Below are 27,657 nucleotides of genomic sequence, written 5' to 3'. Positions count from 1 at the left end.
AGCTCGCTTACTCACTAAAAGCAGATTTCTTCTGGGAATGTAGGTTTGCAGAAGTGAGCGGAGGTAGGTGGGGTGCAGATCCGGTGACTGTTCTGTACACAGTGCCTTGAATCTGATGCAGCCAGCAACTGGCAGCCAGTGGTACCAAGCACCAGTGCATGCTGGGTGATTTGGAGAGATGTGATTACAAATCCAGGACGGATAGCTTGAAAAGCACTGCTGTGGTCTAGTAGCTTAACTGGTGCCAGCAACACCAAGGCCATGGGTTCAGTTCCCTTGGGGTGCATGAACTTATAAAATATAGATTGGTAAAAACATAATACTTCCCCTCAGTACTAAAGCCCTGAGCTTGTTGGTAATATGGACAATTAATCAATGTAACATACAGAACACCAGTACTACTGTACCTGTAAGTTTAACGTTAATATTAATTATATATTAGAGTAAAAACTTTTTAACATCATTGTCAGATGAGAAAAGAATAAACAAGTGTTTTTGGTGTGTTAGGACAAATGAAACCCAAATTTGGTGTATTAATCCAAATTGCCTTATGTTGTTTTCACAGTGGTGGTGCAATTGCCATCATAAATGGGTTTTAATATCGCCTTCACACGTGCCTCCCCTAATGTAATAAGGCCCAGATTTAATTTTGCATTTAATTTAAATATTTCAACTGAAAGGCAAGCATGTAATTTAGGACCGGAATTGTGTTTTGACCCATATCCAAATGAAATGTTCAGAAAATGTAAAGCCCTGCATTGTTAAGTTCCCAACTGGACACATTTTTTAGAAAGCAAATAACATACAACAAAAGACAAAACGCAACAGCATCAAACAAAATACAAGGTTTGGATGCTGAACACAGTATGAGACGTGAAAATGCCTAGATTTCTTACAGTGTGTGACAGCTGCAACACACCATGCGAAATAAATCATTGCCAAATATATCAAAAAACTATTATGCTAAAAATAACTAAAAATGCATGATGTAGATTAACCAGTCTAGAAAGAAATGAGTCTCAGTCTCAAACTGATGGGAAACCTGTTAATATTGTTACATTTAAAAAATAAGGCAAGATGTGGCTGATTTATGGATGTTTGAAAATGTAGTACTCACATTTTTTCCCCTCAGTACTACAGTAGAGCATAAGCTCCGCCTTTACATTCCGTGTCGACGACTATACGTCATCACGTCTGGGTGTTGCTGATTGGCTGGCGGGTAAATTTGAAACTCAACTCTTTCAGATGCTAACGTAAGCTGCACATCCGGGTAAACCTAGTTGGAAAAACCGATGCAGTGCTGTTGTTTCCAGTAAAAAACTTTAATCGAGCTGTTATCACGCCGTTCCACACGAGGCTGGACATCTATACAAATCTGTAAGTTATATTTTATGACGATATGCTTTAAAAATACGCGAGTTTTGGGTTTTTGAACGGCGAGTTGTTTTGCTGGTTGCCATGCGGAATAAACACCATGGAACCAATCTAAGTTGAAGATCTTAATGGTTGGTTTGTTTTGTCGTTGAGTTAATCGGTGAGAATATTTTGATAAATTTAGGCACTTTAAATCTGCAGTGGTGTTTTGCTTAGGCTGAGTACAAACATTTTAATATTTTTACTTTGTTTTCACTTAACTTAGTAGTGTTTGATACGCAAGAAATAAAGTTAGTTGTTTTAAATTCGTTATTTTATTAATATTTAATTCCTGTAATACTCTTTATTATAATAATAATAATAAAATATTTTTACGTTCAAGAGCGTATTATTTTAATGTCGTTTTTAGGCCACACCCCCGAGATTTTGTATGACAGTAAAGCCTCAGATGTTATGTGATCATGTGACCATATAACCATATAAATGTGTATTTGTAGCAATAGCCGACATTACATTTTGTGTCAATATTTATGTTTTTTTTTAATTAAAGATTATGTTCCATGAAGATATTTTGTAAATTTCCTGCTGTAAATACATTACATATAGAAATATGTGTTACTAAGGACTTAATTTGGTCAACTTTAAAATTGAATGATAATAAAGTTATTTCTCGGCCAAATATTGCCCTATCCTACAAACCATACATCAATTGAAAACTTATTTATTTTGAAAAAATTTTACCCCTGCACACATGCACTGATTAACATTAGATTTGCATATTTATCTATATATGGATGTAAATCTACTAAGCCTATTTAACTAGTCGTTTGGTATAATAACTTTTCTTTGCAATGCAGAACATGGAGACTGCTGTGATAAATCTTCACAGCGTTTTTGAACATCTCCGGGCGCAAGTTGATGTGCTCAATGAAAGCATTGAGCCCCGTAAGTACTTGCTGTCTTTATTAATATGCACAATAGAAAATTCACTGAATATTCACTGCCATGTATTTGTTGTTTATTTTTGTCAGAGTTCATTCAGATGGCCCTGAACTTTGAAGACAGCCGTAGAAAATGGCTGAGACTGGAGCAGGAGCTGAACATGTGTAAGGAGGTGCTTACCAAAGCTGAGACCGAGAGAGGAGCGCTGGAGGTCAAACTCAAACACGCTCGTAACCAAGTGGACGTGGAGATCAGACGGAGACAGAAAGCTGAGGCCGACTGTGCCAAACTGGTTCGTAAGACTCTTGGCATGTTTATGAACACTGGGAAACCTTAGACATGATGTTCTCACAATGCTTTGAGTAGATTAAACAAAACATTCCTGTTTTCTTGTTCTGCAGGATCGTCAGATCCAGCTCATTCGGGAGTTGTTGGTGTCAGAAGGTTCAGGTAACAGCATCCAGTTAAATGAGGAGCAGCGCTCGGCTCTGGCATTTCTAAATGCCCGTTCCCAAAATCCCCCAAACCTCAACACTAGCAGACGGTAAGAGAAGACCTCCATACTTGTTTGATACTTCACATCATATCCAGGTTAATGTTAGACTCGCATATAATATATAATGTATTCGTTTTTGCAAGTCGATAACTACCAAAAATGTTAGATCTTATCACACAAATGTTTGTACTTTGAAGTCAAAATTTCAGTCATCTCTCAGATAACACATACACACACATACTGTGTGTTTTTAGGAAACGTAAGGTCCTTCAATATCCAACATGATGATGGATTGCAAAGTTTTTTGAATGACATACTGATAAATCCATGTAGTGGGTTTCATTAGACCTAAAGAATTGGTTTGTGTGAGCAATGTGTTTCTTATTGCAAGCTGTCTTAATAGCTGTTCCCCATCATCTCTTTTAGACTGACGACCATCGATGAATCTGCCTCTATTCTGTCTGACATCAGTTATGATAAAACCGATGATTCTTTGGTATGTTCTGTCCTCTTTAATAAAAAAAATGAGAGTCGTATGGATATTCCTTTCTAAAACTTCAAGGGAGTGGAGAAGGTGGAACCTAAAATAAATGTGACAATTTTTTCCTAAATTAAGGACTGGGACTCGTCTGCGATCAGAACCGTTCGTCTTAAGAAGCGACAAAAGAGAGTAAGTTTACAAGTGACGGCGCACTTAAGCAAATTAATTCAGAATTTTAATCAATATCTGATTAATTGAATCTGTCTCAATGCAGCGTTCCTCCCGGAATCACACAGATGGCCCTCCTGCCGCTGCCAAGAGGTCCCGATCCACCGGTCGGACTTCTGAGAAAGTAAGAGCCACTTGTATAAAGGATAAATGACTGCTTAATATGTCCCAAACTAGAGTCTCTTTTTCAAAGTTCTTTGTGGGGCTTTTTGCGGCAGTTGTTAAAAAAGTAAAACTTTTCAGTGGGAAGTGATTTTTTTTCCCCCTCAGTATTCTATGGTGCTCTACAGCCAGTGCAAATATAAATATTACCTTTAAATATTTTATCTTCTCTAGACACGAAATACAACTCATGTGGTTGATATCCTATTTGCAAGTTAGAAATGTAACTATTGCAATTAAATAATTCACGTCACATTTTATCAGGGTAATGAGTCTCTGGTGGCCAAAACCACTGTGACCGTGCCATCAGACGGAGGACCCATTGAGGCGGTCACCACAGTGGAAGCTGTTCCCTACTGGACCAGGAGCAGACGGAAAACCGGTGAGGTTCCATTTATTGTCACTTTAGTATTAGGGGTTCAACTGATTATACAACACCGTATCGTGGTTATCTATCTTTTTTGTATTATTTGCCGATAAAATAATTCAATTTTGAAATAATTTTGCTTTGATGCAGCCACGAAACTGTCTCTGTGGCCTAGACTCAAGCAGTGTCTGCTCACCGCCCATCTGATTTGTTGGGAGTCACAAGTCTGGCACTGTATTATTAATATTTTTGCTATTATAACAGATTTTAGAATTACAGATTTTAACGGTTCAAATTATCGGTCTACTTAATCTGTATTATTCTGCATCTGCCCAAAAAAAAAAAAACGCACATATTGGTCGACCGCCATTTAGTGCAGATTTGATGCCCATGCATAAACTTTTGTGATTAAATATGCAACGCCGTAAGCCACAGTCTGAGATTGCAATATAATACAATAATAAAAACTGCTTTGTTTCATCAGACATGGTCTAATATTCATCTTAACCGATGGAAAAGATAGCTTGCTGGGGTTTGGGGTGTTTTAAATTGATTCCGTTGCCAAACAGATAAAACTGAGATTAAATGTTTCTTTTAAAAGGCTGATTTGTGTTTTGGCTGGACTGTTTTATAGTTATTTCGTTTAAACACCCCAAGCCTTTGCATTTCTAATTATCTTTTGCAAGTAATCTGTAATAGTGTTGGCCGCCGCATTTTTAATATTTCTTTCTTTTCTCTTGGTCTTTAGCTGCTATGGAGTGGGACACTGCTGATACAGATTCTGTCCAGTCTATGGATGTGTTCAAGCACCCCAGTCAGCCCAGTGGACTGAACAAAGCCGAACCAAGCACTCCCCAGGGCACCGGAGGCGTCCGTTTGCATGAGTTTGTCTCCAAAACGGTATGCAGGTTTCCTATGGGTCGTGGAATTTCTGGAATATCAATGGAATTTTGAAAGGTCTTTTCCAGATATTGAAAGTCTGGGAATATCAGAGATTTTTTTTTTTTGTTGCTTTAAATTTAATTTTCCATTTATCAAAATGTAATCCGTTTGTTAACTTGAGACGCAAGGAATACCAGGTCCAAGCCTCCGCTGACTACAATTTGAACAGCCGTTTATTGGCACTGTTTATTCATTTCACGCATTAAGCTAAATTTTTGATAAACTTGCAGTGTACACTACATTATCCAGGCTCACGCCATCCCAAACATAGGTCATGGAAAAGTAGCTTTTTAGTCAGGGAATTTGATCTTTGACTTGAAGGTGTAACGGAGGATTTTCTCGAATATTAGAAAAGAACCGCCTTCTCCACTTTATTTATTTCTTTGGTATTTCATACTGCTTACGTTAAAGGAAAACACCACTGTTTTTCAATATTTTACTATGTTCTTACCTCAACTTAGAAATATTAATATATACCTATCTTTTTTCAATGCGTGCACTTAATCTTTGTACAGTTCCTTATGAATGTGTTAGCATTTAGCCTAGCCCCATTCATTCCTTAGGATCCAAACGGGGATGAATTTAAAAGCCACCAAACACTTCCATGTTTTCCCTATTTAAAGATTGTTACATGAGTAGTTACACGAGTAAGTATGGTGGATAAAAATAAAATGTGGCAATTTTTAAGCGGATAAAAAATGAGAACTATATTCATTGTATGGTGGAAGAGCACTTATTTTGCTTCACTTTGACCTCGGGCGCCGTAATATTGACGGACGTTTGAACAAGAGGGGCCGTAGTCAGGAGTGAAGATGTTACTGCACCGAGGTCGAACTACTGCAAAATAAGAACTCTTCCACCATACAATAAAGTTCTCATTTTTATCCGTTTAAAAAAATGACGTTTTATTTTGTGCCACCGTACGTACTTGTGTAACTACTCGTGTAACAGTCTTTAAATAGGGAAAACATGGAAGTGTTTGGTGGCTTCTAAATTCATCCCTGTTTGGATCCTAAGGAATGAATGGGGCTAGGCTAAATGCTAAACACATTCACGACACGCTGTACAAAGATTAAGTGCATGCATTGAAAAAAGATAGTTATGTATTTCGTCTAAGTTGAGGTAAGAACATAGTAAAATATTGAAAAACTGTGGTGTTTTCCTTTAATAATCTCCACTATGACAGTATGACCCATATAGTAAGCAAGAAAGATGCCAAGTAGGGCGATAATAATGCAAGTGTTTTGCTAGATATACATTTCATGCAGGTTTTATTTGATCATCAAGTTTCCTAAAGAGCAAGCTGTTCAATTATTTGCACAATGCGTTATGCATGACAAATTGCTAAATCATCAGATCTCACAATCAATGCGTCTCTCTCTCTCTCAGGTGATCAAGCCAGAGTCTTGTGTGCCATGCGGTAAGAGGATCAAATTCGGGAAGATCTCGTTGAAATGCAGGGACTGTCGTGTGGTGGCTCACCCTGAGTGTCGTGAACGCTGCCCCTTGCCCTGCATTCCTAATACGGCTGGTACTCCGGTCAAAAGTGAAGAGGTGACAGACTTTCACCAAACATTAAACTGCAAGTGCGAATAAAGTGTGCAATCGATGATTAATACACTTTTACTTCCTGGTTCCTATGTTGACAGGGCACCCTAGCAAGCTATGTGTCTACAACATCTCCCATGATTCCTTCACTAGTGGTACGCTGTGTAAATGAGATCGAGCAGAGAGGCATGCGCGAGGTGAGCGGCTACATACGCTATGCGTTTAAATTGCTGGACATTAAAACCTTGAAGCTGAACGCCTGCATTTCCTTCCCACAGACCGGTCTGTACCGAGTGTCTGGTTCTGATCGAGTGGTTAAGGAGTTAAAAGAGAAGTTCTTGCGCGGGAAGAACGTTCCTCTGCTCAGCAAGGTGGAAGACATACATGCCATCACAGGGCTTCTAAAGGACTTCTTGAGGAACCTCAAGGAGCCCCTGCTGACCTTTCGCCTCAACCGTGTCTTCATGGACGCTGCTGGTTAGTGCTGGCCTATGATGGGTAGATCTGGTTTTGAAGTAGAGAGTTAACTAACTAATTGCTGTGAATGTGTTTTTTTTGTAGAGGTGCCCGATGATGGCAACAGCATAGCATTGATGTATCAGAACATCAGTGATCTGCCACAGCCAAACCGAGACACTCTGGCTTTCCTCATCATTCATCTGCAAAGGTAAACGGCACCACAAATAACTCTGGTATGTCTGGCTGTGCTTATTAGGAAACTGGATCTGGATTTTGGGACATTTATTCAAATGGTTAATGCAAGGTTAATTTTATTGTTCACCTAAAAATGAACAATGTCATTCACTCGCCCCCAAGTTGTTCCAAACATGAATAAATTACTTGGAAAGAAATGTTTGTAACCAAACAGATCAGGGGCACCATTCACTGCCATAGTATTATTCTTTTCCTACTATGGAAGTCAATATAAATAAATTATAAATATTCTTTCTTTGTGTTCAGCAGAACAAAGTAACTCATATAGGTTTGAAACATCTTGAGCGTAAGTGATGACAGAATTACATTTTTTTTAGTGAACTGTCCCTTTAATTTACCACAAAACTTATTGCTGACGGATATGTTCCTAGTATCCTTGAATTAATATTATGCAGAAGTTACTGGGTTTAAATAATTATGACATAAGATGAAAGATTGTGTATAAGAATGCTGTTAAATTGTATTTAATCTTTCGTAAGCAAAATTCTTTATACAAATCTTTAATTGAAGTGGGGAAATACAAACTTTAAGATTATGGGGAAAATATTACAATACATTACTATATACTATACTATATACTTATACATTTTTAATGTTATTTTGGTTTACCGACTACTGTTACTTTCAGAGTGGCCCAGAGTACTGACACAAAGATGGACACCCACAATTTGGCTCGTGTGTTTGGGCCCACAATTGTGGGTCATGCTGTGCCAGACCCAGAGCCAATGACCATCCTGCAGGACACGAGACGCCAGCCAAAAGTAATTTCACATGCTTTTTCAAGTGTACTTTTCCTTTGGGCCAGTCATTAATGTAGATATTAAAATATTTAGCTCAACATAAACACATTTTAAACCTTAAACTTGATGCCAACAAGAGTTAACCAGGGTTCTCACAGGTCCTTGAAATTCTTGAAAGTTTGTGAATCTGGGGAGAAAATTCAAGGCCCTGGGAAGTTTTTGATAATATAGATACAGGTCATTGAAAGTGCTTGAATCTATTTTATGCAAGAAGTTTTCTGAAAAAAATCCATATTATTCCCTGTGTAGTGTAGGATAATATCATAAAACTTCCTAGACTTTTTAAACACACGTGCTAAACTGTTCGCTTTAAATGCTGCTTTTATCTTCTGTATGCGACTGTTGATTCATACCAAAATGCTTTTTTGCATAGTTGTGTTTGACACATGAAAATGTCTCGGGTTACGTATGTAACTGTCGTTCCCTTAGAAGGGAATGAGACGCTGCGTCTCCCTTGCCATACTTCCTGCGTCCCTGTAACGCCGTCTTTGGCAATATTTCAGATAGCGATATACTTCCTGGCTTCCGCGTCACCCTGTCTTTGTTGTTAAGCCTCACCATTGGTTAAATTTGATATACACATTCAGACACACTTACCGCTGGAGGCGTCCCTAAAGTGTCACCGTAGTGACGCAGTGCAAGTTCCCTCGAAAGGGAACTGTAACAATGTATCTTAAATGGTAACACAATGTAACCTTGCTCTCACTTGAAATGTGTTCCCACATTTAGTCCTTGAATTTGAGGGTATTAGACTGGGAAAGTCCTTGAAAGGTCCTTGAATTTGAAGTTAACTAAGGTGTGGGAACCCTGGTTAACATGGATTTTAAATGGACCCTATTAGCTTCAATAACTCTCATCTTATTGTGCATGATCTCAATGTAACATGCATTTCTAAGAAATATTTCTATTGGAATCTTTAAATTTACGTGTTTCAATTCGCAATGTGCGCAAATTAAAGGGTAATAGAAACGCAGCTACTGTAAACAATTCAGATTTAGATTTTTTTTAACATGGTTAAATGCAATTAAACTGTCATAATGTTGTTGTTTTTTCTTTTTTGTTCAGGTGGTTGAGCGTCTAATGGGTCTGCCAGTGGAGTACTGGAGTCAGTTCATGATCAGCGAGAACGAGCACGGCCACAATGATCACATGGTCATTGAGAACGCCAACGTCCATGCCACACCTGATCAGAAAAGTATGAACTCTTTGTCATCACTTGATCTTTATTAATGTGGGACAATTATAACACACATGTTTTTTTCTATGTGCTGTAGCGACCATGTTTGGGCCGATCACAACCCCCGACCAGCAGATGAGCAAGACCCCATCAACCAGCTCGCTTTCCCAGCGCATGAAGAACGCAACTCTCAATGCAATCACTCCAAAGTATGTACACCTACCTACAGATCTGCATATGTATGGTGATAATATATAGATATAGTGATGTTAGACAAGACATAACTTCTGAATACGTCCTGTTTTCAGATTTGGCAGCAGAAGCAGAGCTGCCGCCAGCAGTTCTCGTCAGGGGAACTTCTTCGCCTCACCCCTGCTGAAGTAGCACTGGAGCACGATTGGCGCTCCATAGCTTTGACTTTATTCATTGGGAAAAAGCTGCAATATAACATTATCCAACGTGCATATTTTGTATTTGATTTATTCTTTAATAATCGATTTTGATTGTTTTAACGCTACTGCTTTTATCTGTTAACTATTTTCTAGCAACCTTGTTTTTTTAGTCGATTTTAAGTGTTTAAATGTACTGTTAACAACATCTTTGCAACCAAAGGGATTGAACAGATCCACGTCGATCTTTATAAAATACAGCAGTGTGTGGTCTGTGTCAGTTTGGGAGTTCTTTATCAAGAAACCCAAATCTGATTGCAACTAGTATACAAGGTTTTGTGTATATAGTGTAGTCCGCAACTGTAACATTGTGTATTACTGTATATTCTCTTATGGTTTACATGAAACTCCAAGACGAATCTCTCTTTGAAGACATTTTGTTTTTAATCTTGGCAAGATCTGAGCGATTCTGGATGGTAACATAAAAAATTAGACCATTACTTAATGCATGCAGGAATGCAAACACTATTATTGTTACTGGGCACGTCTTTCAGTTTCATGATTGTTTTTGAATATAAATGTTCATGTTTTACCAGATACTTATGTTTATAGATCTTAGAAACCAATTAAGCAAATACTCTTCCTATCTGGCTGGCATGGCATTAGTTGATTTGTCTATATGCTGTTTATTGAATTTTGTAGAAACCTTATTTAAATGCCTTGTGGGACAAGTGACTGATCCAAAGGATTTAATGTATCTTGCCCTGTTCATAAAAGATTTATACTGATTGGACGACTTTCAATGTTCAAGTCAAATAACTTTTCAGCGTCAGACCTCTAGAGGAGAACAGTGGGAGCTTCTGGAGGATCTACGTGTATGCAGCCCAGATCTATCACGTCTTTTATTGATTCAAAAGGGCAACTTTTAACCAAGTGGAACATTGAGCGAGGTTGATTTATCACTTCCAATTGCTTTTCAACCTGAGTGGTGTGATACTTTGTAAGACTTGTGCTTTTTGTAAAATACAGTCATTTATTGCAAGCACTTTGTGTCAGTGCATTTTTTTTTCAATACTGGATTTGTGTGCCAGAATGGAAGATGAGGTCGTTTATTTGTGTCTACAAAGAAAGTCATGCATTATAATGGCTTAGTCACTTTATTATACAAACATACTGAAAAAAGGAAATTGGTACAATATTTTCTCCTGAATATATTGTGATCCTGAGGTTTTTGTTTGACTGCTTGTATCTGTGCTTGAAACAAGTGTAGTGCTTCACTCTCCTTTAAACTTGGGAAAGGGCCAAAGGAGTGGAGTGGTTTTGATGTAATCTTGAAAAGCACGATCTGATCCCCATTTCTTCATAGCTTGTTTCTCTAAGATGGGGATGCCACTAACGTGCCTCAGTAGAAACCAGACAAAGACGGGTGAGATCGCACTTAAGTACTGCGGTCCACGCATGACTGAGGATGCTGACAGGAATAATCCCGACCACTGCAGGATCTCCCCTAGATAGTTTGGGTGTCTGCTGTATGCCCATAATCCATGATGAATAAATTTTCCCTGTGAATAAATGGTTTTATAAGGTTAATTAAATTCTAATGCAAATAAACAAGCACTCGTGCAAGGATTGCTTGAAGTAAAATTTTAGGGTTTGGATATTAAAGCTTGCAATTTTTATACTTTTAGCATCACCATCTGGAACATAATACATTTAATGTGAAATCTGGAAATTCATATTAACTTTAAACAAGTATCTAGGATCTACAGCGGGGGTCTGTGAGCAAGGTCTACCACCAGTGTTGGGGGAAGTTACTTTTAAAAGTAATGCATTACAATATTAAGTTACTCCCCAATAAAGTAACTAAATGCATTACTTAGTTACTTTTCATAGAAAGTAATATTTTGCGTTACTTTTTCTTACTTGGCTGAGGCTTGATCGCTTTCAGACCTTCCAGGTGTTTTTTATGACTGAGAAGTTCTACGTGACTACGTTCAGTTTAATTTAGTAAAACATGTTTTTAATCAAATTAATTAAACTTAAAATTAACTTAATGTGTACATTTATAAAGTTATGCATTACTTTATTCGTTACTTCAGAAAAGTAATATTATTACGTAATGCACGTTACTTGTAATGCGTAACACTGGCTACCACAATAGATTAAACAATCGGGAGGGCTACTTTTTTAATATAGTCTACTCAAACTTTTTTGTTTTACTTTATTTTATTGTACCTGTGTATATGGGGAGTAAAGATAATCTTTAAAACTAAATTAGTTGCCATATAAATTCACTCATGTATATAGTTAATGAAATTATGTATGTTTTATTATTGTTTACAGTGCTAACACACACACTAAAGAAGCCAATATAGAAAATATGTAATAAATAAATATTAAAATTGAGGCTATTAATAAAATGTGCTTTGTCGGGCAAATCACAGATTCTGTGCGGGCAACCTGGTGCCCGTGGGCACCATGTTGGATACCACTGATCTACAGGCTTATAACAAACATGTTTACATTAGAAACACTTCTACAAAATATAGTGAATTTTCAAAAAAATTAAAGAAACCCAGTGTGTAGATTTACTACAAGTGTGTAGAACAGTGGTTCTCAAACTTTTTCGGCGTTAAAATTTGAGACATAAAATATTCCAAAAATTTACATTTAAAACAAAACATATTAAATAAGACAATATAATGCTGTTGATTAGAAGCCTTATTTTTATGAGGTTTAATTACACATAATTTATGATAAATTAATGCATTTTATAAAATGTCATTAATTTAGGGGCCCCCCTGCACCATCTCAGGGCCCCCAGTTTGAGAACCACTGGTGTAGAAAACTACAAAAATGCTGGGTTGTAATTTTACATATGCAGGGTTGTTTTAACCCATTGTTGGGAGAAATATAAACATATTCTGTGTTAATTGAACCCCAAAGCTGGGTTTGTCCCTTTTTTACACAATGCTGGTTTGAAAATAAGGTAAAATAACGTTAATACTATCAGCTTTATAGTTATCAATTTATTACTCACAGCGTTATCTGGATCACTCTTAAAATTCCACTTCTGCTGGTCGGCAATGGCTTGTGTAGCAAAGCCAAGCCCCCATATTCCCCACCCGATATAGTCACGAGTGCCCAAGGGTTCATCTCTTCTCTCGTTGTTTAAAATTAGCGTGGGCAAGAGGGTAACAAATACCCACAAAGCTAGAAAGATAAAAAAATATGTTTTGTTGTTTACATACAGTTTATACATACACATGTTATATGTGTATAAAGAATAAACATGACCTTGTGAAACTCCCAAAAGTCATCAATTGTGAGCAAAACAGTAACTACGGAAATAATCAATAGCCGTGTTGAAATACCTTGCATGGTCCAATACACAAAGAATGTCCCTGGGCTGTCTCTGACATTGTTAAACCGCCGGTCTTGTCCTTCTTTAAGGATTCTGAGAAAGAGAAAAGTCCCGAGCCTGCAAGACAAGGTCTCACTTGTCACTTATTGACTAACCTTATTAACTTAATGACAACATAAAACAAGGTTGACTACAATTCTGCTTAGGCAACAAATCTATCTCTCAGTCTATCTCTATCTGTTTATTTTGCTTACCTGAGTCCCCAGGCAGTGACAAATCCAGTTTGTATGTTCTGCCTAAGGTGCCCATGGCCACCCCACAGACGACTCAAATGGGCCAGCAATACGAAGGTACCCGATCCTACGAACAGAGAAATTAATGTTTAATTAAACTGATAAGCTATCCGATATCCTGCAAGATATGGGCAGAGACGTTATTCACCTGTGTCCGGCCATTTTTAAAGTGAGGCGTGTTCACTGAATATATTACCCATGGACTTGGTGGCAATTGGTAACAAAGTTCAAGGATCCTCAAGAGCACAATTCTCGAAGAGAGCTCAGGGAAAGTTTGAAAGATTGGATAATATTTGTACTCCATTGAAGAGAAATGCAAATTGAATGTTGACAGGTGAGTACAATCTTTACTTCTGTCTTTATCAACAATAAAGATCTGCATTGCACAGATTAAAAAAAATAATAACCTCGGATTGGTAAAATAGGGTTATGATCACTTTCAATTTTAGTTGTGTGTAAAATGACATATAAATGTTAAAACTACTAATTTACAGAGTATTACAGTCATTATATTTTATGAACCTTAAAAATATTATTGAAATTTAAAAAGAAAGTTAATGCACAAGTGTTATTGATTTACTAGGTCTATTTAAATGGTTTTATTTACGCAGTAAGTGGTTTTAGGCGATAAAATTATTTTTTGCATAAGTAGTAGTAAAAATCTTTTACAGTCGTTCATTTTCCACCTCTATTTTGAAAAGACCCGCCTCCTGTGGCATGATTGACAGTAACGCGTCCGTACTTTAGACCAATCAAACGAGCGCTAACGTTGATTTGCCGGTCAAAAGGGCGGGGCTTGTCGAAACTGTTTCTCAAACGGAAGGCTGCAACCTTCGGAGGTCGCATTTGTAGGATGCATACGTCTTATTTAACAATATTAATAATTTTCGCGTTTACATTTATACTTAATTAATCATACATTTAGTTTATGACCTGCGAATGTAATGCTCAGTTACCTGAAAATTAAACAGCCTTGATGACGTATGCAGCCTGCATACGCGACCTCCGGAGGATGAAGCTTTTCGTTGTGTTGTGTGGGCGGGGTCGTATTTATGGTGTTTCACAACACATTCAAAAGAGCTTAGATAACTACTATCTCATGGTTTCATAACATTATAAACAGTTTAATATTATATATAATCTGCTTACAATTAAACGAAAACGCTTTTCGCTTTCACTATAAGGTTGCTTACAAATAAATATATACAGACGACGCAAGACAACAGGCTACTGATAAAGTTGTGAATTACTACAGTATAAAGTACGCCTTCCGATAAATCATTAATTAAGTTACCTGCCAAGTCGTAAAACTTTTCCGTTTTGAATGCAGACGCTAGCGCCCATCCGACCCATTGAATGCCGAGGTCGGTTGCAGCACACTTGGCCAACACGCTTCCCATGATCATGCCTAGCATCTCCTTCCTAAAGCATCGATGTTATACAAACTTCAAATTTCAATCATACGACCTCACAGTAAAACAGCAGTGCAAAGTTTCATAACGTAAGGCGTGTTCGACGCCGCGCAAGCGCAGACCGACATCAAAGTACCGCGAGAGCGATTCCAAAGCTGTGCTTTCGAATCGTTCTCGCGGTACGTCAATGTCATATGCAGATAAGTATTCGCAGCGTCGTGTTTGAGATTGTTATGACATTTTATTTTATTAAATCTGATGATAGATTACTGGTTCTATTGGTGGGATGTTTTTGCTGCAGGATGGGAACCAATAGCCCACATAACATCCTATATAGGACCTATGAGATGGATTCTTTTCAAAAGAATTTCAATTATTTGCTTCATTTATGCTTTGACAAGTGAACTCTTATAAGTAGAGGTTATACAGTAGATAACCGTTCACATTGAAATATGACTCAGGGGCTGCAATGCTCAGCCATGACCTGAAAAGATAAGAAATTTATGGTTCATGACTGCAGAGAAAGCTGAGAAAAGGTGTGTCTACAACAGGATATAATCTCAAATATAGTAGGCCTAAACCACCAGTTGCCCTAAGAATTATATTTTTCTGTTCTTCAGTGTTGACCAAATAATTGAAGGTCTTTTAAGAACTTGCTCAAGGAACTGTAGTGAAGATGGCAGAAAGCAAAACCAGCATCAACTCAAAAGGAGGTGCCAATGTGCTTGCTAAACGGGTACAGAAAAAATTCAGCAGGGCGCAGGAAAAGGTGCGTATAAGGAACCATTAAACACAAACGCCTAAAATGTCAATGTGATGTCCAATACATAAATGCATCAACCTTGTATTAACTTATTGTGAGTGCAAAAAGTTTGCCATGGTTGACAGGTGTGTGGATGCATATACTGTTATATTTGTCCTTGCAGGTGTTGCAGAGACTTGGTAAATCTGATGAGACCAAAGATGAGCACTTTGAGCAGTGTGTGATAAACCTACAAGACCAGCAGGTAAAGTACATTTACTATGGTAAAGTGGCAGCTTTAAATATGCAAATGATTAAAAGGGATTGGCTATTGATGTGTTCCCATGACGATCCATGATTTTTTTACAGAATGATGCATACAGAATTTACAAAGATCTTAAAGCGTACCTGAACGCTGTCAGAGGTGAGATCATTCACAGTCATGATCATACATAAGAAAGGTTCACACATTTAAAATGATTTATTCATACTTATTTAAAAAATAATGTGTGCGTGCATGCTAGGTGTGTGCGCGCTCTAAAAAAGGACATAGAAGCTTGTAACAAACTAAAAAATGTTATGTGTGACAGTAATGAGGGATGCTTCAAGTCGACTGTTTCAGTCGCTGTTTGATGCGTATGACCCTGAGTGGGATGGTGCAGAGGATCTTGGGGTAGTTGTGGAGGGTGAGTCTTAGAGACTGGGCCATTTTAAAATAATATGTGTGGTCGTAGAGAGTATTTTGACACATTAAAAATGTATGTCATCACATCAGATACAAAATATCAAGGGGGTCATTTGCAAACAATTAATGCTAGACCTTTGTTCTACCATGTATTATCATTATATGTGCACACACGTGGTCCACTTTTTATTATATTTCTTTAAAACACACGTGAGTTTGATATTTCTTATGTAATGCACCTTTTTAAGAATTCTAATATTTTAGGGACACTTTCTATATCTTTGCATCTTTAGCTAGTTTCTCATCTCTTAATACTAACATGGGTCTTCACGTTTCAAAGGGTGAAGATCTTCTATGGAATGACTATGAGGATAAGCTGCGAGATCAGGCGTTGCTCACCATGGATTCCTACATGAGCCAGTTCCCAGATGTCAGGGTAATGGCTGACTACTTTACACACATATACACAAATCACAAACATTTTCAATATTAAAAAATTATAATACTGTAAAAATTTCATTTCCATGCTGCAGGAACGAGTGGCCAAGAGAGGCAGGAAGCTTGTAGACTATGACTCCGCTCGGCACAGCGTGACAGGGCTGAAGAACGCAAAAAAGAAGGATGATGTCAAAATTGGAAAGGTAGCATTATATGACCTGTTTTAAATACAACTATATGTCTTGAAATACATTTATACTCAATAAATTTACTTTAAACCTTATTTTTGCAATGTTTTGTTCTCTTCAAGTATCAAACATGAGATAACTTGCATGTTAAATGCTCCATTATAAATCCATTAAAGAAATGACATTATTATTATCACACCATTATTATATTAATGAAGAAAATATATATTTTTTATTTTCATTTAAAAGGCAGGATTACATAATTATTTCTTGAAACGAAATAAAAACTTTAGGTTTTTTTGTCATTTTAGGCAGAGGATGAGATGAATGCAGCCAAGGTGATTTTTGAGGATATAAACAGAGAACTGAAAGATGAGCTGCCTAATCTATTTGACAGGTGAGTAATTTTACTGTTTGCAAGGATTCTTTAAAACCTAATGACAGTTTTAGAGCCTTTTTATAGTTTTGTTTTTGTTTCTATTTATGATTTCCTATTCTTGACAGCAATTAACTTAACAACACATTGACTATTGTACTCAGAGAAAATTAATTGACATTGTGCACATATCAGTTTCTTTTAGTTTATTAGTATTAGATTGCAAGATAACAAATTAAACTTTGAAATTAACATTTTATGTTCTTGTTTACAACTTAACAAACAAGCTATATACTTTAAAGGGCCATATCATGAAAATCTGACATAATTGGGTCCCCAGTGCTTCTATCAATCTAGAAAATGAGATAAAGATCAACCCAGTAACTTAGTTTTGGTAAACCATTCTCTGCAAGCATGTGAAAAATACCTCATTGAAATGTGGCTCCCCTTGTGATGTCAGAAGGGGATAATACCGCCCCTAAATCTGCACTATCCAACCACGACACTGCCATTTAGTTCAGAGATCAGCTCGTTTGCATTTAAAGGGATGCACCCAAAACCGGCACATTTTTGCTCACAACCTACAAAGTGGCAATTTTAACATACTATAATAAATTATCTATTCGGTATTTTGAGCTTAAACTTCACATACGTACTCTGTGAATACCAAATATAGTTATTTTACATCTTAAAAAAATCTTGTGAAATGTATCCTTTAAATTGAAAACATTATCCAATACTTGTCATGCATCTTTTGATAAATTAGCTATAAATTGCTATGCAGGTGGAATTATGTTAATTTTTAAATTGTGAGATTGATCCTACCTTAATTATGAAAAACTGTAAAAACATTAACAATAATTTGTGATGTTTCTATTTGAATGGCAAAAAAGATTACAAATATAAAGCTGTTCATATTCTCTCACATTCTGAAGTCGCATTGGATGTTATGTGACGGTCTTCCAAGCCATTACCAGCCTAAGAGAAATCTTCTACAAGGAAATGACCAAGAACAAAGCATTGAAAATACAGCTGAACCAATCTGCTACTCTGAAAACCTCTGAAAAAAATGATGTTCTTCCTTTTCAAGAACAATCAAGATCTACAAACTGTAATGAAAGAGCTGAAAGACCAGCATCCAGATAAGACCTTCTTGGTGAAGAACTTCAACCGGTATATTACTTATAGTATAACATATATTTTATATATTTTTACATTAAATTTGAATAGTATAACAGACTTTTAGAGAACACTGTGACAGACAGTACTTTTCTTTTTCCTTTTAAGCTCAGGTTCCTTGAAAAGAAGGTCATTTAGAGATACTTTGTCTCCCAAATCACTTAAAACCTTTTATGATTTCCACGTGAGTCACAGCCCCAGAGGCTCTCTCAGGTAAAGTCATCTTCAACTTCTTTGATCTTCATTTGTTTGTGCAAAGGTAAAAGTTAGACACTCGCACCATCTGCTGGTGAACTTATGAAAGTGTAATCATGGTTCACTATTCAGTTATATCTGAACAATTATATATTTGTTTAATGCTATATGCAATTTTCCCCCTCCATGTATACAGGAGAGATAACTCATCGAGTTTTAAGTCTGATAAACCAAAATATGAACCATACAGCCCTAAAAAGACCACTCCCACCAGCCCCCAACCGCATTATGAGAACGTTCCTCCTGTCAGAGATACAGATGCTAGTTCAATAGACTATCCTAAAGAGGAAGATGAGCCACATGTGGACAACACCAGCACCACTGAAGATAAACCAGTGGAGGATGAGAAGAAAGCGAACGAGTCTTCAACAGCCACAAACCAGGATGAACAAGAAGACAGCCATGTGTCAAAAGATGACTTATCCTCTGAGAACGAGAGTGAAATTCAAGCAAACTCAAATCCTACAGAATGTAACAAAGTCAAAACCAACACGGCCTCGAATGACTCTCAGGAACCGGAGAAGGTGGAGGACCTCAGGCCCTCTGGTGTGGAGAATGGTGTAGGTCGTGGCAGTCAGTCAGATGGGGAACAAACCGAGGCTTCAGAAAAAGTGAGTTCTGTGGAGGTAAAATAATGGGAATGGGAAAAACATAGCATAAAACACACCACAAGCCTTTATAGAAATAGAAACCTTTATCGCATATGTTATTATAGTTATTTCATAACTGACTATGTTTGTAATGAGTTCCTAATATATATTATCTTTACTATTTATAATGTAGTATGTATTACTCTTCATATAAAATGGAGATGCCTTAATACATTTGCTAACATACATATATACATATACAAAGCATAATGTGCATACAGTATCCCACAATGCTATGTCTTTATCTTCCATTTTTAGTCTGACAAACCAAAAGTATCTTTTTTTAGGACAGGGTCCATGATCTCTGAAGGCCAATGTTGACATTTGAAATCATCTAAACAAACACGCCCCTACCAAATCTGGACCTTTTTTTGATAGACCCGCCCCACACATACGCAACCCAGGCAATGATGTAGTTTAGTAGACACGCCAATTACTGTGTGTTTTGGTTGTCGGCCCGACTCCCTTTTCCAAAGCGTTTTTCAGAAATCGTGCACGCCGCATTTAACTCATTATAGGGAGGTTTCCCGGACAGGGATTAGTCCTAGACTAAAAAAAATGTAGGAGCTGTCCAAACTGAAAACAACTTGCACTGACATATCTTAAAATACATCAGTGCCCTAAGTTATGTTTTTAGTAAGGCAGGTTTGTTAAAACTAGTTATATTTTCTTATTAAACTAAGGCCTAGTCCTAGTTTAAGATAACCCCTGTCTGGGAAACCACCCCTATATGTTTAGACTGACAAAGGTTAAAGGTATAGTTCACCCCCTAAAATAAAGTCAGCCCATATTTTACTTCCTCAAGCCATTCTAGGCGTATATGACTTCTTTTTCTTCAGTCAAAGTTATATGAAATAATATCCTGGCTGTTTCGGCTTTAGAATGGGATTGGATAGTGCCCCATTTTTAAATCTCAGAAAAGCACATCAAGAACATATCCATACAGTTACTAAATGCCTTTCGAAAGTAAAGCAATGTTTTTTTTGTAACCTTGGTAAGAGGTCAGGCGCCTGTGATGAAGCGTGTATGGCCATAAATACTTTATAAAGTTTGAAATATAAATGTGTCCTTACAGAAACCTATAAAAACGAATTTTGAACTTTTAAAATGGGCACTATCCAAAGAAAGCCAGGATATAATATAGGCTACAATAACACCGACTTTGTTCGAACGAAAGAAGAAAGCTTGAGGGTGAGTAAAACATTAAACATGTGTTAATTTCTATTTCTTTAAGAGATGTTTTCAACTTAAAACTGAAAAATAAACCTATTTTTTGTTCAGATCATAACACTCACATCCAATATAGGTCATATGACAACATAGCATGACATCTGAAACGTTCATCGTTGCATAATGTCAACACTTTCACTTACTATTTTTAAAGTATATACTGTGAAAGATTTACCAAGCAGTAAGCTATACTCCATTTGGCCATAGTGATTATTTTAACTCCCTTAAAACATAAAAATGTAACTCATTAAGCAATGCCAACTGTTGTTTTTATTTCAAGGGTGATCATCCATCAGGAAAAGGGAAGGAAGAACTGAAAGCAGAGGCCAAACCCTAAATAAAAGACAAAGGTCAGCATACTTTAATAGCATTCAAAGCTCATATACGCATCATGTTATTATTTAATCCACTGTTAGCAGATGCCTCAATCTGTCTTTTACTTTCAAATGTGTTTACAGGAAAATATGCTGGGTTTAGTACTCGGAAACCTGCCAGTGCCAGGAAATATGCAACAGAAGAGAGTATTTTTAATTTTAATTAAATGTCATAAATCTTTTTTGCCATCACCAATGATATGAGTTTGTAAAGAAATGGATTATTGTTCAATTAAAGCTATATAAAATGAACCAAGTAAAAGAAAAATCATGATTGTTTTAACTTTACTTGATTATTTTTACTCCTCACTTCTTGTCAGGATGTGGACATTTTTAAATACATTTTTATTATTTTTAACGTGACATCCAAAGTAGGCTATATTAAAATGATTTAATCGGTACATTTGTAATGTACTTGACAACCACAAGTCAATAAATAACTTTTAAAAAGTAACCCGGTCACGCATTATTGTTTTCTGGGTGGTGTTGGTTAATATTACTCACTTCGTGGAATGCGACCATTGTTTGATTCCACGTGAGCGCGCAGGAGCAGGAGGAAACGCTCGGGAACGCGCACACATTCAGCGTGCGCTTGCTTCACGCTGTCTCGATTCAATTGCAACGCGACCACTTTCGACATTTTATGATTTCTCGGCTCGAGTTTATTCGCAAAGGAGACGAATCAATCGCCATTTTAACTTCGTTTACACCCAACTTCAATACTTGAGGTAAGTTTGTGTTTTTGTTTTTGTTAAGGTACATAGGTCGGTTTCAAATAGCTGTAGGCTACACAGCTGGTCAAGTTACGATCTCTTTAATGTCTTGAAAGTGATACAGTAAAACGGATTATTACATTGACTGCTGTCGACAACAGGTAAGTTAATGAAATCGAGTGACGAATCGCAGTAACTTTTAAGGGTTGCGTCCACAAACAAATACCGGTGTTTCTTGTATTATTTGGCTACACAACAACACTTCATACAGTAAAAACAAAAAGCAGTTTCAAATGTGGATTTTGTTTGCGTTTTAAGAGATGTTTAACTATGAGAGTGGCTTGTAAATAGAAAATAAGACTTACGTTTCTTCATTAACAATAAGTTACATTCATTCTGTGACTTATACAGTAATACATCGTAGTAAAGCAATAATATTAAAAGTATAAAATAGATTAATACATTAAGACACATATAGACATGTCCTCCTTTGTGTTTCCTTACTAAATCTGTAGTTTGAGATTTGCATATTTTTTTCTAACCACACCATTCATAAAGTTAATCCTCATTTACCTCCCAACAAAGGTCACGTGTAACATCCCCAGGTAAAAACAGAGTATGAGTTACTTGAATGTAGTAAAAAATAAGCAAGTACCTTTATAGTACATTGTTATTTTTGTGCTAAATAAAAGTCAAAAGTTATACACTACAAATATACTAATTAAAAGTATAGTTCTACTTCAGTAGTGATTCAGTGCACGTGAAATAAGTATACTATACTAAATACCAGTCATAGTTAAATAGATTTTTAGTGTACTGAAATAAATAGTGTATCAAAATTGCACGGTTCAGAAAACTTAACTTAAATGTAAAGTTACTGAAGACGAGCTTTTTGTATAATAAGTACAAAATTAGTGCAAGAATGAGAATATTATGTTTACTACTGTAAGTGTACTTCAATAAAGTGTGTTTAAGTGCAAGTTTTCCACGTGGGACAGCACACATATCACAACCTGATATTGGTCCACTTGTAATAGTTAATTCTTAAACACAAGTAAACACAGGTGTACACAATAAACAACTTATTTGGTTTTAAGCCAATGTTGCCTGTTTAACACACACACATGGGTTTATTTAAAAACTTAAAGTTAAGACAATAGTTTACTAGATTATTGGAAAATTTGTCCCATAATTTACTCACCCCATGACATCATAGTTGTGTATGACTTCCTTTTTTTAGCTGAACACAGTTTGAAGGTATTTTAAATCATATTCTGCCTTTTTTGGCATTGAATGGTAGTCAATAGCACAGAGCAATATATTGAAATTGTTGCAGTAGTGAAAAATAAAAATGTGCATATCGCAATGGTTTGCAGTAAAGAATAAGACTGCATTTTAATACTTGGAAAAAATAACGTATGGTCAAAGTTTTAAGTTGATGCTGATAATACAGTATCTGGCCTGCGGATGTTAGTTGGATGCATGCGTGTGCAACGGCGCATGATAGTGGTGACATTTATTGTAGTTTGTTTGTTTACATTGTTAAAAATGTCTAATTTGTTTTATGCAATAGTAAAACATGGCTGTTGACTTTGTTGAAGTTGTTGTGATGCTTTTATTCCCTAATATATGAAACATACACTCACCTAAAGGATTATTGGGAACACCTGTTCAATTTCTCATTAATGCAAGTATCTAATCAACCAATCACATGACAGTTGCTTCAATGTATTTAGGGGTGTGGTCCTGGTCAAGACAATCTCCTGAACTCCAAACTGAATGTCAGAATGGAAAAGAAAGGTGATTTAAGCAATTTTGAGCGTGGCATGGTTGTTGGTGCCAAATGGTCTGAGTATTTCACAATCTGCTCAGTTACTGGGATTTTCATGCACAACCATTTCTAGGGTTTACAAAGAATGGTGTGAAAAGGGAAAAACATCCAGTATGCGGCAGTCCTGTGGGCAAAAAGTGCCTTGTTGATGCTAGAGGTCAGAGGAGAATGGGTCGACTGATTCAAGCTGATAGAAGAGCAACTTTGACTGAAATAACCACTCGTTACAACCGAGGTATGCAGCAAAGCATTTGTGAAGCCACAACACGCACAACCTTGAGGGGGATGGGCTACAACAGCAGAAGACCCCACCAGGTACCACTCATCTCCACTACAAATAGGAAAAAGAGGCTACAATTTGCACAAGCACACCAAAATTGGACGGTTGAAGACTAGAAAAATGTTGCCTGGTCTGATGAGTCTTGATTTCTGTTGAGACATTCAGATGGTAGAGTCAGAATTTGGCGTAAACAGAATGAGTACATGGATCCATCATGCCTTGTTACCACTGTGCATGGTGTGGGGATTGTTTTCTTGGCACACTTTAGGCCCCTTAGTGCCAGTTTAAAAGCCACGGCCTACCTGAGCATTGTTTCTGACCATGTCCATCCCTTAATGACCACCATACCCATCCTCTGATGGCTACTTGCAGCAGGATAATGCACCATGTCACAAAGCTCGAATCATTTCAAATTGATTTCTTGAACATGACAATGAGTTCACTGTACTAAAATGGCCCCCACAGTCACCAGATCTCAACCCAATAGAGCATCTTTGGTATGTGGTGGAACGGGAGCTTCGTGCCCTGGATGTGCATCCCACAAATCTCCATCAACTGCAAGATGCTATCCTATCAATATGGGCCAACATTTCTAAAGAATGCTTTCAGCACCTTGTTGAATCAATGCCACGTAGAATTAAGGCAGTTCTGAAGGCGAAAGGGGATCAAACACAGTATTAGTATGGTGTTCCTAATAATCCTTTAGGTGAGTGTATGTTGGCCATATAATAAAAAATTATACAATCTGAAGTTAAAGAAATGCCATACTCAATATCGCACAGCCCTTATGGTCAATGTTTTGAAGCTCAGAAAAGCACATACATCCTTGAAGATTATAGGACTAACTTATAAGTAGATTTTCATTTTCTGGAATCAGCTATTCTTTAAATACACACTTTATTGTTAAATAAGTATTGCGGTGAAGCACATGAAAAATGCTTGAGTCATAAGTTGCAGAAACTTTCCAAAGTCAAAAAAGGAAATGAAAATACTGCTTAAATAGAACTTTACCCCAAAATGTTGTCATTTACTCAGCCTAATGTTGTTTTAAACTCTCATGACTGACTTCCATTGAGCACAAAAGCAGAAGTTGTTGACTGAGTCATCATCATCATTCACTCATTGCATTGCAAATTTAAAAATAGTGTCAGAATTATAAAAATGCCTTTTGTTGTGTTCGATGAAAGAAATTCATATGAAATGCAATGAACAGACATAAGAGTGAATCAATGATGACAGATTTGTCACTGTGGCATTTTTTTCATGACAATGAAAAGTCTCTTCATTTCTGTAATGGAAAAACACAGCCTATTTATATTTCAGATATACAGTATTTATACATCATGGTGAAATAAAGTATTAAATAGAGTTTATTTTGATTGCAGATATATTTTTATTATTTGCTTTTGGAGTGTAAAGTGTGCATCAGATTAATCAATTGTTAAATTTTCCATACAGGCCACTATGACTGTCAATGTGACTAGTTTTGCACCTGGTGGTAAGTAGTGTATTTCTTGTTTAAGTAAGAAGATACCTTATCTAAGTTCCCCATACAGACTTGGGTGTGACACCCATATTTAACAATAGATCCGAACATTATAATAAGCTAGTGTAATACAATCCAAGTCTTGGCTCCAATGCTATTTATATTTCATATACTTCCTGTACATTTATGCACTAAAATCAATGCACTTAATTTGCAATAATGTCTAGCAATGTGCCATGTTGCATTTCTTTTAATTGCAACAATGCTACAAAGTTTTCTCATCATTTAAATTGTTGTAATTCCATATGTCTGTCGTTGTGCATGCAATGTTGACATGCAGGTTATATGTGTCATGTGTCTGTGTTATCTTTTCTCTGGAGCAACAGATGTTACACCAACACCTGCCGCTCCACAACAAACAGACTCTGCTGTCATAGGAGGTAATTGATATTCACTGAAGCAGTGGTTATGTATTAAATACATCTACACATTATTCAGTTTATGTACAGCATTTGCTTTGGACATAGAAGATGTTGCCAGAAGGTGTCATAATAATATATTTTACAGGCTTACTGAAATGAGAACTGTCAGATTTTGGAGGATTTCTTATATGTAGGCCTAGACACAAAACTAGTCATAAGGGTTTAAAAAATAATAATTGAGATTTATGCATCATCTGAATGATGAATAAGCTATCCATTCATGTATGGACAACTATTTGAAAAGCTAGAATTTGAGGGTGCAAAAAATCAAAATATTGTTTTAAAGGGATAGTTCACCCAAAAATGATAATAATGTCATTAATAACTCACCCTCATGGCGTTCCAAACTCGTAAGACCTCCGTTCATTTTACGTAACACAGTTTGGGATGTTTTGTATTTAGTCCGAGAGCCCGCTGACCCCTCATTGAAAATCTACGTACGGTATACTGTCTATGTCCAGAAAGGTAATATAAACATCATCAAAGTAGTCCATGTGACATCAGTGGGTCAGTTAGAATGTGTTGAAGTATCAAAAATACATTTTGGTCTAAAAATAAAAAAAAATCAGACTTTATTCAGCATTGTCTTCTTCCGGTTCTGTTGTGAATCGCGTGCACAAGACTAAAGTCACGTGACTGCAGTGACTCGACTGACATACGACGCGGCTGACGTGTTATGTGGTGCGCCCCAGCTGTTTTTTTTTTGTGCGCCCCAGCTGTTTTTTTTGTGCGCCCGAGCTTCATTTACAGTCTGAGGGAGACGCACGCTGTAAATTTGAAAAAAAAAATTGCAATCATGTCCGAGGGTAACACGTCAGAGCAGTCACGTGATTTTTTTAAACAATTTTTTGGGGCCATTTTTGATGATGTTTTTATTACCTTTCTGGACATGGACAGTATACCATACGTAGATTTTCAGTGAAGGGTCAACAAGCTCTCGGACTTAATATAAAACATCTTAAACTGTGTTTCAAAGATGAACGGAGGTCTTACGAGTTTGGAATGACATGAGTCATTAATGACATGCTACTTTTGACTGGTTTTGTGGTCCAGGGTCACATCAGAATTTATGTTATTCTTTAAAAATGTATATTGAGCTGTAATGTATCTATTTTGATACAAGATTTAATATATTTATATAAATATTCTTATATGTCACCTTACCTCTGAAAACCAGGCTAAAGTCTCATAATCTAATTTTGAGATTGATTTCACATTCATTTCAATTTTTGACATGACCTTAACCAGTCAGTATTAAATATATCAAGATTATATGTTCTTTACATTATATAGGATGATTTTATATAAAAACTAGGGATGCATAACGATTAATCGCGGTTAATCTATAGCAGAATAAATGTTTTTGTTTACATCACATATGTGTGTAAATGGTGTATAATACTTTGTATTATGCATGTATATATTTAAGAAATGTTTATGTGTATATACATTTGTATATTTATGTATAAATAAATACTTAATAAATATTTTTCTTAAAATTATACATGCATGTGCATATTTATATATACATAATTATTATACACATATATGATGTAAACAAAAACTTTTATTCTGCTATTTATCGCAATTAATCGTTATGCATCCCTAAACACAGTGAATCACAAAATATGACTTCAGCTGAGTTTTCACAAATTTTTATAAATCTGACTTTCATTATGTGCAGGGGTAAACTGGACACGATGTTTTGAAATGATTACGGAAAGCTTATCTGTTCACCTTGCTCTTTCTCAAATTAAAATCTTTAAAATTTCAACTCATTGGTTGCTGTTTAACCTTGAATATTTTTTTCTTTTCCAGTGGTAGTCGTGCTTGTCCTGGTAACCATTGCCATCTTTGGATTTCTGCTGTACCGATATCTGTGCCACAACAAGGGTGTTTACAGAACTGCAGGTGAGCCCGCTCCAGGAATCGACCCAGATCAGGTCTACAATGATACAGTTACTTCAAACAAAAAGGAGTACTTCATCTGACCTGCTTGGAGGAATTCAATCAAAGATCAGCCTTGATAGGGATGGACTATGCAGACCTCTAAATAAAG

The 27,657-nt window shown here is 36.5% G+C and overlaps 3 protein-coding genes across 4 annotated transcripts; 2 read left to right on the top strand and 1 right to left on the bottom strand.

The window, feature by feature from the left end:
• Positions 1 to 1,219: 1,219 nt before the first annotated feature.
• Positions 1,220 to 10,665, top strand: racgap1 (Rac GTPase activating protein 1). Its single transcript, XM_055188342.2, has 17 exons — positions 1,220 to 1,377; positions 2,232 to 2,319; positions 2,406 to 2,608; positions 2,718 to 2,860; positions 3,239 to 3,308; positions 3,429 to 3,482; positions 3,568 to 3,645; positions 3,948 to 4,065; positions 4,799 to 4,950; positions 6,382 to 6,546; positions 6,642 to 6,737; positions 6,819 to 7,017; positions 7,102 to 7,207; positions 7,883 to 8,015; positions 9,120 to 9,249; positions 9,329 to 9,440; positions 9,540 to 10,665. Exons 2-17 carry the CDS (start codon positions 2,235 to 2,237, stop codon positions 9,613 to 9,615), a joined length of 1,920 nt encoding a protein of 639 aa, XP_055044317.1. The 5' UTR covers positions 1,220 to 1,377; positions 2,232 to 2,234; the 3' UTR covers positions 9,616 to 10,665.
• Positions 10,666 to 10,758: 93 nt separating this feature from the next.
• On the bottom strand, positions 10,759 to 14,803 carry LOC129430798 (uncharacterized). The gene is made up of 5 exons (XM_055188344.2): positions 14,572 to 14,803; positions 13,239 to 13,344; positions 12,995 to 13,101; positions 12,661 to 12,833; positions 10,759 to 11,182 (listed from the first exon to the last, which is right to left on the bottom strand). The coding sequence occupies exons 1-5, from the start codon at positions 14,690 to 14,692 to the stop codon at positions 10,895 to 10,897; spliced, it is 795 nt and encodes a 264-aa protein (XP_055044319.2). The 5' UTR covers positions 14,693 to 14,803; the 3' UTR covers positions 10,759 to 10,894.
• bin2a (bridging integrator 2a) lies at positions 13,440 to 20,783 on the top strand. Of its 2 annotated transcripts, none has more exons than XM_073875461.1 (13): positions 13,440 to 13,611; positions 15,310 to 15,458; positions 15,616 to 15,696; positions 15,801 to 15,855; positions 16,022 to 16,121; positions 16,462 to 16,552; positions 16,650 to 16,757; positions 17,054 to 17,139; positions 18,054 to 18,134; positions 18,214 to 18,291; positions 18,406 to 18,510; positions 18,689 to 19,178; positions 20,713 to 20,783. In XM_073875461.1, the coding sequence occupies exons 2-13, from the start codon at positions 15,366 to 15,368 to the stop codon at positions 20,767 to 20,769; spliced, it is 1,425 nt and encodes a 474-aa protein (XP_073731562.1). In that variant the 5' UTR covers positions 13,440 to 13,611; positions 15,310 to 15,365; the 3' UTR covers positions 20,770 to 20,783. The 2 variants fall into 2 exon arrangements, with proteins under 2 accessions (XP_073731562.1, XP_073731563.1); XM_073875462.1 differs by having other exon boundaries at positions 13,442 to 13,611; positions 18,689 to 19,163.
• The last annotated feature ends 6,874 nt before the right edge of the window (positions 20,784 to 27,657 follow it).

This window comes from Misgurnus anguillicaudatus, chromosome 13 (genome assembly GCF_027580225.2).
Source record: "Misgurnus anguillicaudatus chromosome 13, ASM2758022v2, whole genome shotgun sequence".
In the NCBI taxonomy this organism is placed as follows: Eukaryota; Metazoa; Chordata; class Actinopteri; order Cypriniformes; family Cobitidae; genus Misgurnus; species Misgurnus anguillicaudatus.
The sequence above is the reverse complement of the archived record's forward strand: the minus strand, read 5'-3'. Positions and strand labels throughout refer to the sequence as shown.

Bases quoted from the DNA above. Each gene is read 5' to 3' on its own strand.
- bin2a (XM_073875461.1), top strand. From the start codon at position 15,366: ATGGCAGAAAGCAAAACCAGCATCAACTCAAAAGGAGGTGCCAATGTG. The intron at 15,697-15,800 runs GTAAAGTACATT...ATTTTTTTACAG, and splicing joins TAAACCTACAAGACCAGCAG to AATGATGCATACAGAATTTA. The intron at 19,179-20,712 runs GTAAAATAATGG...TTTTATTTCAAG, and splicing joins AAAAAGTGAGTTCTGTGGAG to GGTGATCATCCATCAGGAAA.
- LOC129430798 (XM_055188344.2), bottom strand. From the start codon at position 14,692: ATGCTAGGCATGATCATGGGAAGCGTGTTGGCCAAGTGTGCTGCAACC. The intron at 13,345-14,571 runs GTAACTTAATTA...CTCTGTTCGTAG, and splicing joins AAAGTTTTACGACTTGGCAG to GATCGGGTACCTTCGTATTG. The intron at 13,102-13,238 runs GTAAGCAAAATA...CTTGTCTTGCAG, and splicing joins GTCACTGCCTGGGGACTCAG to GCTCGGGACTTTTCTCTTTC.
- racgap1 (XM_055188342.2), top strand. From the start codon at position 2,235: ATGGAGACTGCTGTGATAAATCTTCACAGCGTTTTTGAACATCTCCGG. The intron at 3,309-3,428 runs GTATGTTCTGTC...TCCTAAATTAAG, and splicing joins ATAAAACCGATGATTCTTTG to GACTGGGACTCGTCTGCGAT. The intron at 3,646-3,947 runs GTAAGAGCCACT...ACATTTTATCAG, and splicing joins CCGGTCGGACTTCTGAGAAA to GGTAATGAGTCTCTGGTGGC.